The following is a 15,667-nucleotide window of genomic DNA, read 5'->3' as shown; positions in this document are numbered from 1 at the left end:
TTTTGCATGTAATGATGTCGTTAGTAACTTTCTATAGTAGTAATCAAGTTCAGAGGTCAGGTTAAGAGCATCAGGCACGAAAATTTGAGATTGGGGTTTAATTGTTCTTCATCTTACCTCAAACTAAGGATTAATGAATATACACATTGCCTCCTGTTAATGTGAGGCAGAATTTTCACTAAATAGTTTGAAAGTGACAATCTACAGGAGCCCACTGTTATTGATTGTCTATAGAATGTTTATAGCAGAATGAGATTACAGCAAAATTATCTCCACTTGTTTTTCTTTCTGTTTTAACTGTTTGTTTTATTTGAATGTGCATGATATATATACTTCTAGACTTCTTCCTTCAAAAAAATATATTCAATGGATAGCAAACAGAAACAGAAACTGTATGCAACAAACAATTTATTCTTTTTGATATAAGGTTCTACAGAAATTGTCTGGTTAAAGGGGAGACAACTGCAGACAATTTTGTTTTCTTGTCTACTGTAGATATTGTATAGCAATTGTATTCTGCTTTATTAATTGTAAACTATCTATCTGACCCTCTGATCTGTTTAATATGTACTGTAAATTCATTATTTTTTGTGGGGAACTCATTTTCATGGATTTTGGTGTTAGAGGTGAACCAAGTGGTTCATGAAAAATACAACAAAAATTACAAAATTTCTTAATCCATGAAAACTGGTACCCACAAAAATTAATGAATCCATAGAAAGATGTAATATGGAATTGAACATTTTATCGATTAAAAAGTGAAAAGGTCTATATTTCCTTCCCATTTTTTTTTTTTTGTAAAAGTTGTTTCCATATCATATCTTATGTTAAATGGCTTTATTATACAGCTAGATATCTCATTCAGAAGAGAAATATGCTTGAAAGTAAATTGGTGATACAAACATCTACCAGTACCTGTGTTCATCTCTCTGCAACAAATCTAAGGCTTTCGGGGGACAATTAACTATCAGTACTGTATCCCCCTTTTTGCACTATAAATCTAAAGCTTATGGGACTATTATCAAGCATGATCAGTACATGCATTTACCCTTCAGCACTATAATAAATAACATAATAAGGATAGCGGTTTGTGGACTATTTTCTGGCATTCATTTCATTCACCTTTCAGCACTAAAATGAATAATAAGGAGTAGGATTTTGGGACTATTTTCTGGCATTTTGAATATTATGATTGAAAGAAAGGATAAGGATTTTGTGACTTATTTTCTGGAATTTTCAGCACTATCATTGACAGAATGGAGAAGGCTTTGGGGATAATCTCAAATCAGTACATACATTATACACTAGTAATTTTGGGGCCCTTTATAGCTTGTTGTTTGGTGTGAGCCATTAAGCTCCGTGTTGAAGGATGTACATTGACCTATAATGGTTTACTTTTATAAATTGTTATTTCAGTGGTGGATCCAGAAATTTTCATAAGTGGGGGCCCACTGACTGGCCTAAGAAGGGGCCCGCTCCAGTCACGCTTCAGTGATTCCCTATATAAGCAACCAAATTTTTTCCCAAAAAGGGGGCCCGGTCCCCCTGCCCCCCTTAAATCCGCCTCTGTATTTGGATGGAGAGTTGTCTCATTGGCACTCACACCACATCTTCCTATATCTATTCACCTTTATGCTATCTGAGCCTAGGACTTTCTGAATGATCATATATTCTAAAAGAGGGACGAAAGATATTACATTCACCTTTTTCCCTTCTGATGGACTAGTAAGGGCTTTGGAAAAACGAGCTGGACTACAGTTCATTGTTCCTACAATTGGCCATGGGATAGTGATGTGTAAAGCCAACTAACAGGGACACATACAAGATAGAAATGAGTTGGTTTACAAGATTGGTTATTGGACAAGGGATAAAAGTAGGTGTGCTAAGCTTAGGGTTAGTGACTTTACTCTAACACATATGAGATAGAGATCCTAGCTCCTAAGATTTCTGTCTTGAAATCAGACTTGAAACCTGACTTTAAAGCTGTATGATAACGTGAATGTTGATTATGTTGTTCTGCTTCATGTAGTATATGTATTTCCAGGCATGTTTTGATGGCTATTAGCATGACTGCATGTGATCTTTGCTCTATGTATAAACCGTGGGATGTACAGCTCCAAGTTGTTAATGTTATCATGGAGGAGTTCTGGCTCCAGGTATGTATAAACCGTGGGATGTACAGCTCCAAGTTGTTAATGTTATCATGGATGAGTTCTGGCTCCATGTATGTATAAACCGTGGGATGTACAGCTCCAAGTTGTTAATGTTATCATGGAGGAGTTCTGGCTCCAGGTATGTATAAACCTTGGGATGTACAGCTCCAAGTTGTTAATGTTATCATGGAGGAGTTCTGGCTCCAGGTATGTATAAACCTTGGGATGTACAGCTCCAAGTTGTTAATGTTATCATGGAGGAGTTCTGGCTCCAGGTATGTATAAACCGTGGGATGTACAGCTCCAAGTTGTTAATGTTATCATGGAGGAGTTCTAGCTCCAGGTTTGTATATAAAAACAATTTTTAGGGATCGTATAATGGTACGATGTCGTGTCTGCATCTGCGTCTGTGTCGTCGTCTGCATTGTCCTGCGAAGACACATTGGTTTCCGGACAATAACTTAAGTTTAAGTGAATGGATCTCTATGAATTTTTTTAGAAAGTTCAATACCACAACTGAAAGATGGGGATTAATTTTGGGGATGATGTTCCCTACCGTTTAGGCATAAGGGGCCCAAATGGGGCCCAAAACTAGCATTTTTCTAGTTTCAAGATAATAACTTGTGCATAAGTATTTCGATTTCTCTGAAACTGTACCACAATGGTGAATACCACAGGTAAAAGGTTGGGATCATATTTTTTTTCAAAATTTTTCATATTTTGAATTTTTGAAAAGTTTCAAGAAGAAATCTTCAATTGCACAGTCTTGGGCAATAGATTTGTAAGATCTTTGACCACATTTATTTTGTGTCAGAAACCTATATTAATTTATGTCAAAAATTTGATCACAATCCAAATTCAGACAGTATCAAGCTTGAATATTGTGTCCAAATATGCCCCAACTGTTCAGGGTTTGACTTCTGCAGTCGTATCAGGCTGTGCTCAGCCATGCATTTTGTTATACATAATCTGGGATATAAAGCTCCAAGTCATTTAATTTTTTTATGCAAGAGTTAAGTCTCAAGGTATGTATGTTATAAGGCTTCAAGTAAATAATGTTTTTATGGAGAAGTTCTGGCTCCTGGTTGTATATATACAATATTGGTACCTTTACATACTGTTCCAAATCATTGATGTTATCATTGAGGAGTTCTGGCTCCTGGTTGTATATATACAATATTGGTACCTTTACATACTGTTCCAAATCATTGATGTTATCATTGAGGAGTTATGACTCCAGGATATATATTGATCTTGGGGTTCACAGCTCCAGGTTGTTAATTTATTATGAAAGAGCTCTGGATCAGGATTTGTATTTGTGATATGCAGTTCCTGTTCTGACTAAGTTTGTATTTATACATAATCAAAATGTCATCGAGCACCAGGTTGTTAGGAATGAGCAACCCAGGCTTCAGGTGTGTATTAACTCATTGAGTATACAGCACCCTTTCATTATTCACATGGAGGAGTGAGTAATATATATATATATATATATATCTAGCATATGTTTATTCTATAATAATCTGAAAATAAATAAATTAATTTACACTTGATATATATTTTAATGAAATTCAATTAGTTTTATTTCAAGCAAAAATAATAACTCTTGAATGTAAACCTGTTTCACTGATTCATTTGCCATGTGTGAATATTAGTATATATATAAACAAGTACGAGATATACACGTAAATATGTTATAACATTAGAACTGGTATAGAATGAAAACTATTGTTTTAGGGTGATGAAGAGAAACGATTGAGTGACCAAACAATTCCTTGTATGGATCGTAGTTTTGCTAGTAATTTACCAGATAATGAGGTTGTGAACGTCAGTCATTATCTGTCATATTTAATATGGTACACTTTTAAATGGGTACAGAAATAAATATATTTTATTCTATTTTTAATTCATTAAGAAGTTTGTTTACCTTTTACAAGGTAATGACTGTTTGATGACTGTTTTGTATTAGATGATATTTCTGTATCTATTTATAGCACTGTGATTCATCTAATTATCACAAGATTTGTATTAACTGATCACCAATTCCCAAATTTTATTTCTTTATTCTTTTATTGGATTTGATATAATAAAAAAACATAACATAAAAAATTCAACAAAATATTAAAGTGTATAATTAGATAAAATCACATGTGCATTATATCCTATATGTATTGAAATATTTTGAAATATTATGAGAATATTCTTATTGTGAATTTTGATGTGATCTGAATTTTAACATATAAGAAAAGGATTTAAGAATTTAGAAAGAATAAAATTTTGGGATAGTTTGAATATAATCACTTTTAACACACAGGGTGATGAAGAAAAATCTCAAGGTTTGACACCTATGCCAATGATGGACAGAGATAAAAAAGACGAACTTCCACACTTAGAGGTATTCACTTATAAGTTTTACGCATATCAACAATATGATTATTTATATTTACAAGACTTGTCCATTTGTAATCCTCTAGAGTTTATATTTACAAGACTTGTCCATTTGTAATCCTCTAGAGAATTTAATTAAGGAAGGACTGTAATATTTTTTTCTGTCTATGAAGAAATAACATTAAAAATTTGGTGCACACTGAATAACGCGCGTAGCGGGTTATTTAACAGTGTGCACCACATTTTTTATGTTATTTCGAATAGACAGAAAAAATATTACAGTCATTTCTTATAATTTAATTCTAAATTCCATTTTAAACCGTAGAAAACCATGAAAAAACGTTGATGACATCACGGTCACATGACTAAATGTTTATGGGCTCATAACAAAATAACGTCAGCCAATCAGAAGACGCGTTACATCCAAAATTAAATTATTTTCCTTTAAAAAATAATTAAACAGATCCTCAGAAAACACATTAAAGTGTGAATTTGTTATATATGTATAGCAGAGTATCTGTTGAGTTCGTTAATTGTGTGCCTTTCAATCCCATTTATGTCTAGGAATATGGTCTGTATCATGACTTTTAGGAATATAGCTTTTAAATTCAACTGACAACAAAAGAACCCCTGAGTTAATGGTCAACCATCAACTTCTAACACTATAAACTTGCTTACATTACATTTCTCTTACTCTAATTTGGTTTTTGTGTTTGCTTTCTAATAATTGTTTTCTGGCTTTCCAGACTGTGTTTAGAGTGTACCTGATGAGTGCTATTGCAGAAACTTGTCACAACATCATATCTTTGATAACATTCACAGTCACTTTTATCAAGACTTTCACATATTTCATTTTAATTATTTATCTATATGGTGTATGTAATTTTTATTTTATTGTTTGTTGTGTAACTTCAAGCTTCATTTATGCAAGAACATGATTCATCTATCTCAACTGTAAAGCTCTAAACTACTGTTATTGATATAAGAATATAAGCAAAATCCTTGGTTGTGTTCATGGTTAGGTGATTCTAAGTTCCTATAAACAAATACACAGAGTGGACGTGACAGGGTGCTGACAAATACACAGACTGGACGTGACAGGGTACTGACAAATACACAGAGTGGACCTGACAGGGTACTGACAAATACAGAGTGGACCTGACAGGGTACTGACAAATACAGAGAGTGGACCTGACAGGGTACTGACAAATACAGAGAGTGGACCTGACAGGGCACTGACAAATACACAGAGTGGACCTGACAGGGCACTGACAAATACACAGAGTGGACCTGACAGGGCACTGACAAATACACAGAGTGGACCTGACAGGGTACTGACAAATACACAGAGTGGACCTGACAGGACACTGACAAATACACAGAGTGGACCTGACAGGGTACTGACAAATACACAGAGTGGACGTGACAGGGTACTGACAAATACACAGTGGACATGACAGGGTACTGACAAATACACAGAGTGGACCTGACAGGGTACTGACAAATACACAGAGTGGACCTGACAGGGTACTGACAAATACACAGAGTGGACGTGACAGGGTACTGACAAATACACAGAGTGGACCTGACAGGGTTCTGTAAAACAACTTATTTTCACAGATAATTTATTTCATGTTGAGCCCTTCAAGCCAACTTCACTACAATTTAATATCAAGATTATCAAATTCATTTGATGTAATTAGTTAAGAAAAAAACAAAGTTTTAAGTTTTCCTGAACTATATATATATTTGCGTTATTTTTCTACTCTGAAAGTTGCAAAAATGAACTGCTCATTAAAATTAGTTGGCTTACAATAAATATGCATCCCTAATAACAAAAAAGACATAAAGTACAGATCTGAGAGTACTCACAGTTACTGACGGCTAATTCAAAGCCACTTATAACTAATAAAAATAAAAAGATCATCTATCTAAAATTAGAAATATCAATCAGTACACATCCAATGGATTTAGTGTAAAGACATCATTGACAGTCTATTTGACTGGGTTCATGTTACCTTGACCTCATTTATTAGATACATTCATAAACATTAAGTGTTTATGGTTAGGACCATTTCTCTCCAATTAGTTGCTTGTATATACAGTGATTTATGTTTTTACATTTCTGTTTTAACAGGTTGGGTTCCTGGTTGGTATTTGTTTGCCCTGTTATGAACTGATGGCTCAGGTTTTACCAAATACCAAACCTATGGTGGATGGTGCTGTGTAAGTACATTGTTATGTTAACGTAATGGACTGAAACAATTGCTGATGAATTTTACAATGGGAAAGACTTTTTCAGATACAGTAAACAAGATAGAAACATTAGTATTTCTAGATGAAGCATTTACCTCAATTATAACTGAGCCCACTCTAAACATGGGGGCTATATTGCATTGCCTGTCTATCTGTTTGTCCAACAAATACTTCGGTCACACTTTTCTCTAGTACTATTTTACAGATTGACTGTATATTCTAGCAAAAATCTTGAATATATGATAAAAACACACACACAAGAATAAAATTAACCATTATAAAAAAAAAAATTAAGTAAGAAACTTCTGATTGCTATTTTTTTTTTAAAGATTTCTAATTCCTCATTGTCTGTTTAAAAATTGATATTTATAATGTTGATGGAGTTCAAAACTGATATTAATTATCTGTTTCCAGGTCTAATTTGAAAAAATGGAAATACCTCGCCGAAAATAAACTGACTGTAGATCAGCTTCCTCCTGAACAGTGCGTCAAACAATTGGAATATAAAACTAGTGAAAACATACAAGACTCTTCAGAAACAAATAAACAAACAGAGAAAGATGATTCAGATGAACAAAACAAACTTGATGCTAACGCAGAAAACAAAGATGAACAAACAGAAGAAAGTAAAATGGAATCGGTGGAAGAAAACAAAAATAAGTCTATAGATAATCCATCGGAAAAAGGGAGCTTACTCACAGACGTTAGATCTGAATCATCTGTTTTGGTTCATAGTGATAACGATAACAATTTAACTGAACGTGATGACACATGATAAATCGTCCGTTATTACAGTTCTAAAGTGCTCATTCATCTGTTCTATATATAGTATGTGCCATTGTACTGGTCAACAGTCATCATGTGATATTTATTTGTTTATGCCCAACATCAGAAGAAGGGGGCCTAATGTTTTCTGGTCCATTCATCTGTCTGTCAGTCTGTCTTGTATCAGATTAAAGTTTTTGGTTAAGGTCTATCATGAAGTGTGGTCGCATCAACTTGAGACTATTATGTCCATATGTCAATTATGATGTTAAAAAAATAATTTGAGAGCCCTATTTCATGGTTCACTGAACATAGAAATGTGATAGTGTGAAATAAATACCTTCTCCTGAATAAAGTTTTTGATTTACCATCAATTAGTAACTTTTGGCACTTGTTCCTTGTGAGGCAAAGTTTTCAAATTCTATGCCACATTATGATTTTGATGGAGATTTTACCATTCACTAAACATTGGCACATGATGGTGCAGGCAGGGCATAGAGAAGCATATTCTTGTTTTATATTTCATTAAGGAAGGCCATTTATTAAAGGATAGAAAAAATATAATGAAAACACATTTTTGATAAAAATCCTTATTTTGAAATTATCAAGTCATAGTTATGATTTCAAGTCAATGTTTATATATTAAGAAAGTTTATGGCTTTCTTGATTTAAAGTCTTGTCAACAGTTTAACTCTCTCATAAAAAAAATAATATCAAAAGTAGAGATTGAAGTTTTACCTTTCGTGCACAGTGGACATGAATACATTGGTGTAAACAAGACAACAGTGAGGTTTAATGTATGTTACTTGCATTTTTCGGTATTGTCATATTGTACACACATGTATGTAAGTTAGTGTAAAAGTAGCATTATTTATACATTATTGTATTATATAGCATTGTTAGATCTCCAAACAACATAATCCAGTCATGCCAAAAAGATACATGTAGGTGTGTGTTCAGTTTTTATATAAGCAGAATTATTTTTTATTAACTGATCACCAATCACATTTGTTTACTCATATTTTATTACCTTTCCCATAGTTTTTTAAGAAATTTATGAAAAAAATTCAGAGTGTATAAAAAAATACTGGTATATTGTTTATTCTCATTTATCAGTTTTATTCTTTAATGAGTAGCAGAAATACTTTCTAAAAATTTAACAGTGCATTTATTTTGAAAACAATTACAAAAATTATAGTTAATTCAACTATTTTAAGCATTGTGTTATTTTATGGAATTTGCTTAATTTTAGAATGTTAGGTAGAAAAGCAGCTTGTATATTGGTTCATTATTTATTCTTAAACATTTAAAAAAGTATCCCCTAGACATTTTTAGTTCTGCTCATATTTGGAGACATAATGTAAAGACAGTCATTTTGGGTATCCTGTAAAGAAATAGATTGTTTATTGTTTTTTCATTGAGTCTGTTGCTCTTTGTTTTTATTTGCTTCTTCGAAATGCAAAAAATACTCAACTTTACTTTGAATTTTTAAATAAGTGATATATTGATCATATGATTAATTTTTTATATATTTCCTTTGAATTGTTTATTTATAATTACTGTATAATAGTAAGGTTTTAATGTGTAGACTTGATATTATTTCCTTAAAAATATATTATTTAGTTCAATCATACAATTATTAAAGTACATATGAACACACTTTTGATCTTCTTGGTAAAAAGTTCTGAAGAAATCATTTAAACCAAACTTAATTCCAGGAAAAGCTAAATTTAGATCTAAGTGATAATCATCATCACACAGGGATAGATTTCTTCAACATGTATTTTGGTTTATTCCAAAATATCAAAATTCAAAATTACAATAATTTGATATGACCATATTAATAATTGCTCTCACAAATTCGGCCAAAATTTTGTTTCCATGGTAGTGCCATTAACATGTTTTAGTGTTAGTAACAGAAAAACTGGTTGTTTTACATAAAATATGATAGTTGTCTCTCAGTTAAAGTTAATTCAGTAATAGCTTTCATATCCGTACTCCAGACGGTCAGTTGTATTAAGTGGACATATTTGTACAATGTATATTATACAGTATTTTATTGTAGATCAAAAGGAATAATATATTGATAATATTGATATTGTGATATTGTTATTCATTAAATTATTATTTTATAGCATGTTTCTTTTACTTCAATCTCACTGACAGTTCTTACCTAAAGAAACAAACTTTATGTTAATTTACATAGCACAGTAGTTTATTTAATACAGATATTGATTGACATTGTCAGGAGACCATTAGTGACTTTGGCTGGCCTGCATTAGTTAGTCTTAACAGTATTAGATATAAGAATATTTGTGGTATGAGTGCCAATGAGACAACTCTCCATTCAAGTCCCAATTTGTAAAAGGTAAACCATTATAGGTCAAAGATAAGTAGGTTTTCAACCATTGATAATTTAACAAGTGAAAGGTCTTTTTCTGGATTAATTTAATACATGTATATGAAACATCCTTTCAAATCCTTTATTTTGAAAATTGATACTAGATATATGAAGGAAAAGTGAAACTTAAATTTTGTCAGCTTTGAATTCAACAATTGGAGGTAACAATCCTTTGTGTTCTGTCTCATTGAATGTGTCCATAGTTTCTCTGTATTCTGTAAAACTGTGTGTGATGGATAACATGTCCTGATTGGTGTCTCTTGAAACATGTCCTTAACAATCAGTAACACTGAAAGAGTCATGTTATATGTTCCTCATGATCATCACCTTCAGTAACCAGATCAGTAACACTGAAAGAGTCATGTTATATGTTCCACATGATCATCGCCTTCAGTAACACTGAAAGAGTCATGTTATATGTTCCACATGATCATCGCCTTCAGTAACACTGAAAGAGTCATGTAATATGTTCCTCATGATCATCACCTTCAGTAACACTGAAAGAGTCATGTAATATGTTCCACATGATCATCACCTTCAGTAACACTGAAAGAGTCATGTTATATGTTCCTCATGATCATCACCTTCAGTAACACTGAAAGAGTCATGTTATATGTTCCTCATGATCATCACCTTCAGTAACACTGAAAGAGTCATGTAATATGTTCCTCATGATCATCACCTTCAGTAACACTGAAAGAGTCATGTAATATGTTCCTCATGATCATCACCTTCAGTAACACTGAAAGAGTCATGTAATATGTTCCTCGTGATCATCGCCTTCAGTAACACTGAAAGAGTCATGTAATATGTTCCTCATGATCATCACCTTCAGTAACACTGAAAGAGTCATGTAATATGTTCCTCATGATCATCGCCTTCAGTAACACTGAAAGAGTCATGTAATATGTTCCTCATGATCATCACCTTCAGTAACACTGAAAGAGTCATGTAATATGTTCCTCGTGATCATCGCCTTCAGTAACACTGAAAGAGTCATGTAATATGTTCCTCATGATCATCACCTTCAGTAACACTGAAAGAGTCATGTAATATGTTCCTCATGATCATCGCCTTCAGTAACACTGAAAGAGTCATGTAATATGTTCCTCATGATCATCACCTTCAGGAACACTGAAAGAGTCATGTTATATGTTCCTCGTGATCATCACCTTCAGTAACCAGATCAGTAACACTGAAAGAGTCATGTTGTATGTTCCTCATCATCATCGCCTTCAGTAACCAGATCAGTAACAATCAGTAACACTGAAAGAGTCATGTTGTATGTTCCTCATCATCATCGCCTTCAGTAACCAGATCAGTAACCAGATCAGTAACACTGAAAGAGTCATGTTATATGTTCCTCATGATCATCGCCTTCAGTAACACTGAAAGAGTCATGTAATATGTTCCTCATGATCATCACCTTCAGTAACACTGAAAGAGTCATGTAATATGTTCCTCGTGATCATTACCTTCAGTAACACTGAAAGAGTCATGTTATATGTTCCTCATGATCATCACCTTCAGTAACACTGAAAGAGTCATGTAATATGTTCCTCATGATCATCACCTTCAGTAACACTGAAAGAGTCATGTAATATGTTCCTCATGATCATCACCTTCAGTAACCCTGAAAGAGTCATGTTATATGTTCCTCATGATCATTGCCTTCAGTAACACTGAAAGAGTCATGTTATATGTTCCTCATGATCATTGCCTTCAGTAACACTGAAAGAGTCATGTTATATGTTCCTCATGATCATCACCTTCAGTAACCAGATCAGTAACACTGAAAGAGTCATGTTATATGTTCCACATGATCATCGCCTTCAGTAACACTGAAAGAGTCATGTTATATGTTCCTCATGATCATCGCCTTCAGTAACCAGATCAGTAACAATCAGTAACACTGAAAGAGTCATGTTATATGTTCCTCATGATCATCGCCTTCAGTAACCAGATCAGTAACACTGAAAGAGTCATGTTATATGTTCCTCATGATCATCGCCTTCAGTAACCAGATCAGTAACAATCAGTAACACTGAAAGAGTCATGTAATATATTTCTCATGATCATCGCCTTCAGTAACACTGAAAGAGTCATGTTATATGTTCCTCATGATCATCACCTTCAGTAACACTGAAAGAGTCATGTAATATGTTCCTCATGATCATCACCTTCAGTAACACTGAAAGAGTCATGTAATATGTTCCACATGATCATCGCCTTCAGTAACACTGAAAGAGTCATGTAATATGTTCCTCATGATCATCGCCTTCAGTAACACTGAAAGAGTCATGTAATATGTTCCTCATGATCATCACCTTCAGGAACACTGAAAGAGTCATGTTATATGTTCCTCGTGATCATCACCTTCAGTAACCAGATCAGTAACACTGAAAGAGTCATGTTATATGTTCCTCATCATCATCGCCTTCAGTAACCAGATCAGTAACAATCAGTAACACTGAAAGAGTCATGTTGTATGTTCCTCATCATCATCGCCTTCAGTAACCAGATCAGTAACCAGATCAGTAACACTGAAAGAGTCATGTTATATGTTCCTCATGATCATCGCCTTCAGTAACACTGAAAGAGTCATGTAATATGTTCCTCATGATCATCACCTTCAGTAACACTGAAAGAGTCATGTAATATGTTCCTCGTGATCATTACCTTCAGTAACACTGAAAGAGTCATGTTATATGTTCCTCATGATCATCACCTTCAGTAACACTGAAAGAGTCATGTAATATGTTCCTCATGATCATCACCTTCAGTAACACTGAAAGAGTCATGTAATATGGTCCTCATGATCATCACCTTCAGTAACACTGAAAGAGTCATGTTATATGTTCCTCATGATCATTGCCTTCAGTAACACTGAAAGAGTCATGTTATATGTTCCTCATGATCATTGCCTTCAGTAACACTGAAAGAGTCATGTTATATGTTCCTCATGATCATCACCTTCAGTAACCAGATCAGTAACACTGAAAGAGTCATGTTATATGTTCCACATGATCATCGCCTTCAGTAACACTGAAAGAGTCATGTAATATGTTCCTCATGATCATCACCTTCAGTAACACTGAAAGAGTCATGTAATATGTTCCTCATGATCATTGCCTTCAGTAACACTGAAAGAGTCATGTTATATGTTCCTCATGATCATCACCTTCAGTAACCAGATCAGTAACACTGAAAGAGTCATGTTATATGTTCCACATGATCATCACCTTCAGTAACACTGAAAGAGTCATGTTATATGTTCCTCATGATCATCACCTTCAGTAACACTGAAAGAGTCAAGTAATATGTTCCTCATGATCATCGCCTTCAGTAACACTGAAAGAGTCATGTTATATGTTCCTCATGATCATCACCTTCAGTAACACTGAAAGAGTCATGTTATATGTTCCTCATGATCATTGCCTTCAGTAACACTGAAAGAGTCATGTTATATGTTCCTCATGATCATTGCCTTCAGTAACACTGAAAGAGTCATGTTATATGTTCCTCATGATCATCACCTTCAGTAACACTGAAAGAGTCATGTTATATGTTCCTCATGATCATCACCTTCAGTAACACTGAAAGAGTCAAGTAATATGTTCCTCATGATCATCACCTTCAGTAACACTGAAAGAGTCATGTTATATGTTCCTCATGATCATCACCTTCAGTAACCAGATCAGTATGGCTCTTCATCTCATGTTAGATGTCCTCAGTTACATGTACACTTCTTCAGTTCTAAATTAAAAGTAATCTTTTGTGTAAAATGTCAGGTAGTACTCACACAGTGTTCAGTAACACCAAGTGTCATGTGTCATAGTCTCAGTGTTCAGTAACACTAAGTGTCATGTGTCACATCCTCAGTGTTCAGTAACAGTAAGTGTCATGTATCACATCCTCAGTGTTCAGTAACACTAAGTGTCATGTATCACATCCTCAGTGTTCAGTAACACCAAGTGTTAGTGTCATATCCTCAGTGTTCAGTAACACTAAGTGTCATGTGTCACATCCTCAGTGTTCAGTAACACTAAGTGTCATGTATCACATCCTCAGTGTTTAGTAACACTAAGTGTCATGTATCACATCCTCAGTGTTCATTTACACTAAGTGTCATGTGTCACATCCTCAGTGTTCATTTACACTAAGTTTCCTGTATCACATACTCAGTGTTCTGTAACACTAAGTGTCATGTGTCACATTTTCAGTGTTCAGTGTCACCGTCAGTGTTCAGAAACACCAAGTGCCATGTATCACATCCTCAGTAACACTTAGTGTCATCTATCACATCCTCAATGTTCAGTTACACTTAGTTTCATGTATCACATCCTCAGTGTTAAGTGTCATTGTCATGTGTCACATCATCGGTATTCAGTAGCACTTAGTGTCATGTGTCACATCCGCAGTGTTCAGTGTCACCGTCAGTGTTCAGTTACATTAAGTGTCATACATGCATGACATCATCAATGTTCGTGTCACATCCTCAGTGTTTAGTGTCACCGTCAGTGTTCAGTTACACTAAGTGTCATGTATCACATCCTCAGTAACACTTTGTGCAATGTGTCACATCCTCAGTAACACTAAGTGTCAGGTGTCACATCCTTAGTGTTACTATGAGACGTGTCACATCTTCAGTGTTCAGTTGCACTAAGTGTCATGTGTCACATCCTCAGTGTTCAGTAGGACTATACCATGTATCACTAAGTGTCTTGTATCACGTCCTCAATGTTCAGAAACACTAAGTGTCATGTATCACGTCCTTAGTGTTCAGTAACACTAAGTACCATATATACTGCAGCTGTGCTATTTGGGCAGTCAAATTGCATTGACCGTATATTCATATGTGATATAGTCACTGACCGTATATCGCCTTGTTTATGACTTTGACAATGCGTTTCAGTAGAGTTTTATTTATGAGGTCAATAAAACATACAAGTTCGCGGAAATTTTACGCCTTTCGCTCAAAATTAAGAAATGATGGTTTTTACCCTAAATACTTCATTTAGAACAGTTATAAGAGTTGCAGTATATAAAGAATAACCATACATTGTCTCGAAATATCAATGTTATTTGTACTCGGCTCGAAACAGGTAGAAATGTTCGGCACAGCCTCGCTTTCTACCTGTTTCTAAGCCTTGTACAAAAAACATTGATATTTCGAGACAATGTATGGTTATTCTTCTATATGTATCACGTCCTCAGTGTTCTGTAATACTAAGTGTCATCTATCACGTCCTCAGTGTTCAGTAACACTAAGTACCATATATCACGTCCTCAATGTTCAGTAACACTAAGTGTCATGTATCACGTCCTCAGTGTTCTGTAACTCTAAGTGTCATGTATCACGTCTTTAGTGTTCAGTAACACTAAGCACCATGTAGCACGCCCTCAGTGTTCTGTAACACTAAGTGTCATGTATCACGTCCTCAGTGTTCAGTAACACTTAGTGTCATGTATCACGTACTCAGTGTTTTGTAACACTAAGTGTCATGTATCACGTCCTCAGTGTTCTGTAACTCTAAGTGTCATGTATCACGTCCTCAGTGTTCAGTGACACTAAGTACCATGTATCACGTCCTCAGTGTTCTGTAACACTAAGTGTCGTGTATCACGTCCTCAGTGTTCAGTAACACATTTTACTATGTATCACGTCCTCAGTTTCCTGTAACTCTAAGTGTCATGTATCACG

The 15,667-nt window shown here is 34.4% G+C and overlaps 1 protein-coding gene across 30 annotated transcripts in view; it reads left to right on the top strand.

Annotated features, from left to right (window-relative positions):
* LOC139504291 (probable 3',5'-cyclic phosphodiesterase pde-5) overlaps positions 1-9,696 on the top strand; it is a 77,462-nt gene extending 67,766 nt beyond the window's left edge. For 26 of the 30 annotated variants that reach the window (XM_071294460.1, XM_071294488.1, XM_071294427.1 and 23 more), the window contains 4 exons: positions 2,045-2,156; positions 4,468-4,548; positions 6,679-6,767; positions 7,212-9,696. In XM_071294460.1, the coding sequence (XP_071150561.1) occupies positions 2,045-2,156; positions 4,468-4,548; positions 6,679-6,767; positions 7,212-7,572 (643 nt within the window). In that variant the 3' untranslated portion in view covers positions 7,573-9,696. Of the gene's footprint in view, positions 1-2,044; positions 2,157-3,890; positions 4,062-4,467; positions 4,549-6,678; positions 6,768-7,211 lie in introns of those variants that run through there. The other 4 variants (XM_071294468.1, XM_071294542.1, XM_071294536.1 and 1 more) reach the window with 2 other exon arrangements.
* The last annotated feature ends 5,971 nt before the right edge of the window (positions 9,697-15,667 follow it).

Source organism: Mytilus edulis, chromosome 1 (genome assembly GCF_963676685.1).
Source record: "Mytilus edulis chromosome 1, xbMytEdul2.2, whole genome shotgun sequence".
NCBI lineage: Eukaryota > Metazoa > Mollusca > Bivalvia > Mytilida > Mytilidae > Mytilus > Mytilus edulis.
The sequence above is the reverse complement of the archived record's forward strand: the minus strand, read 5'-3'. Positions and strand labels throughout refer to the sequence as shown.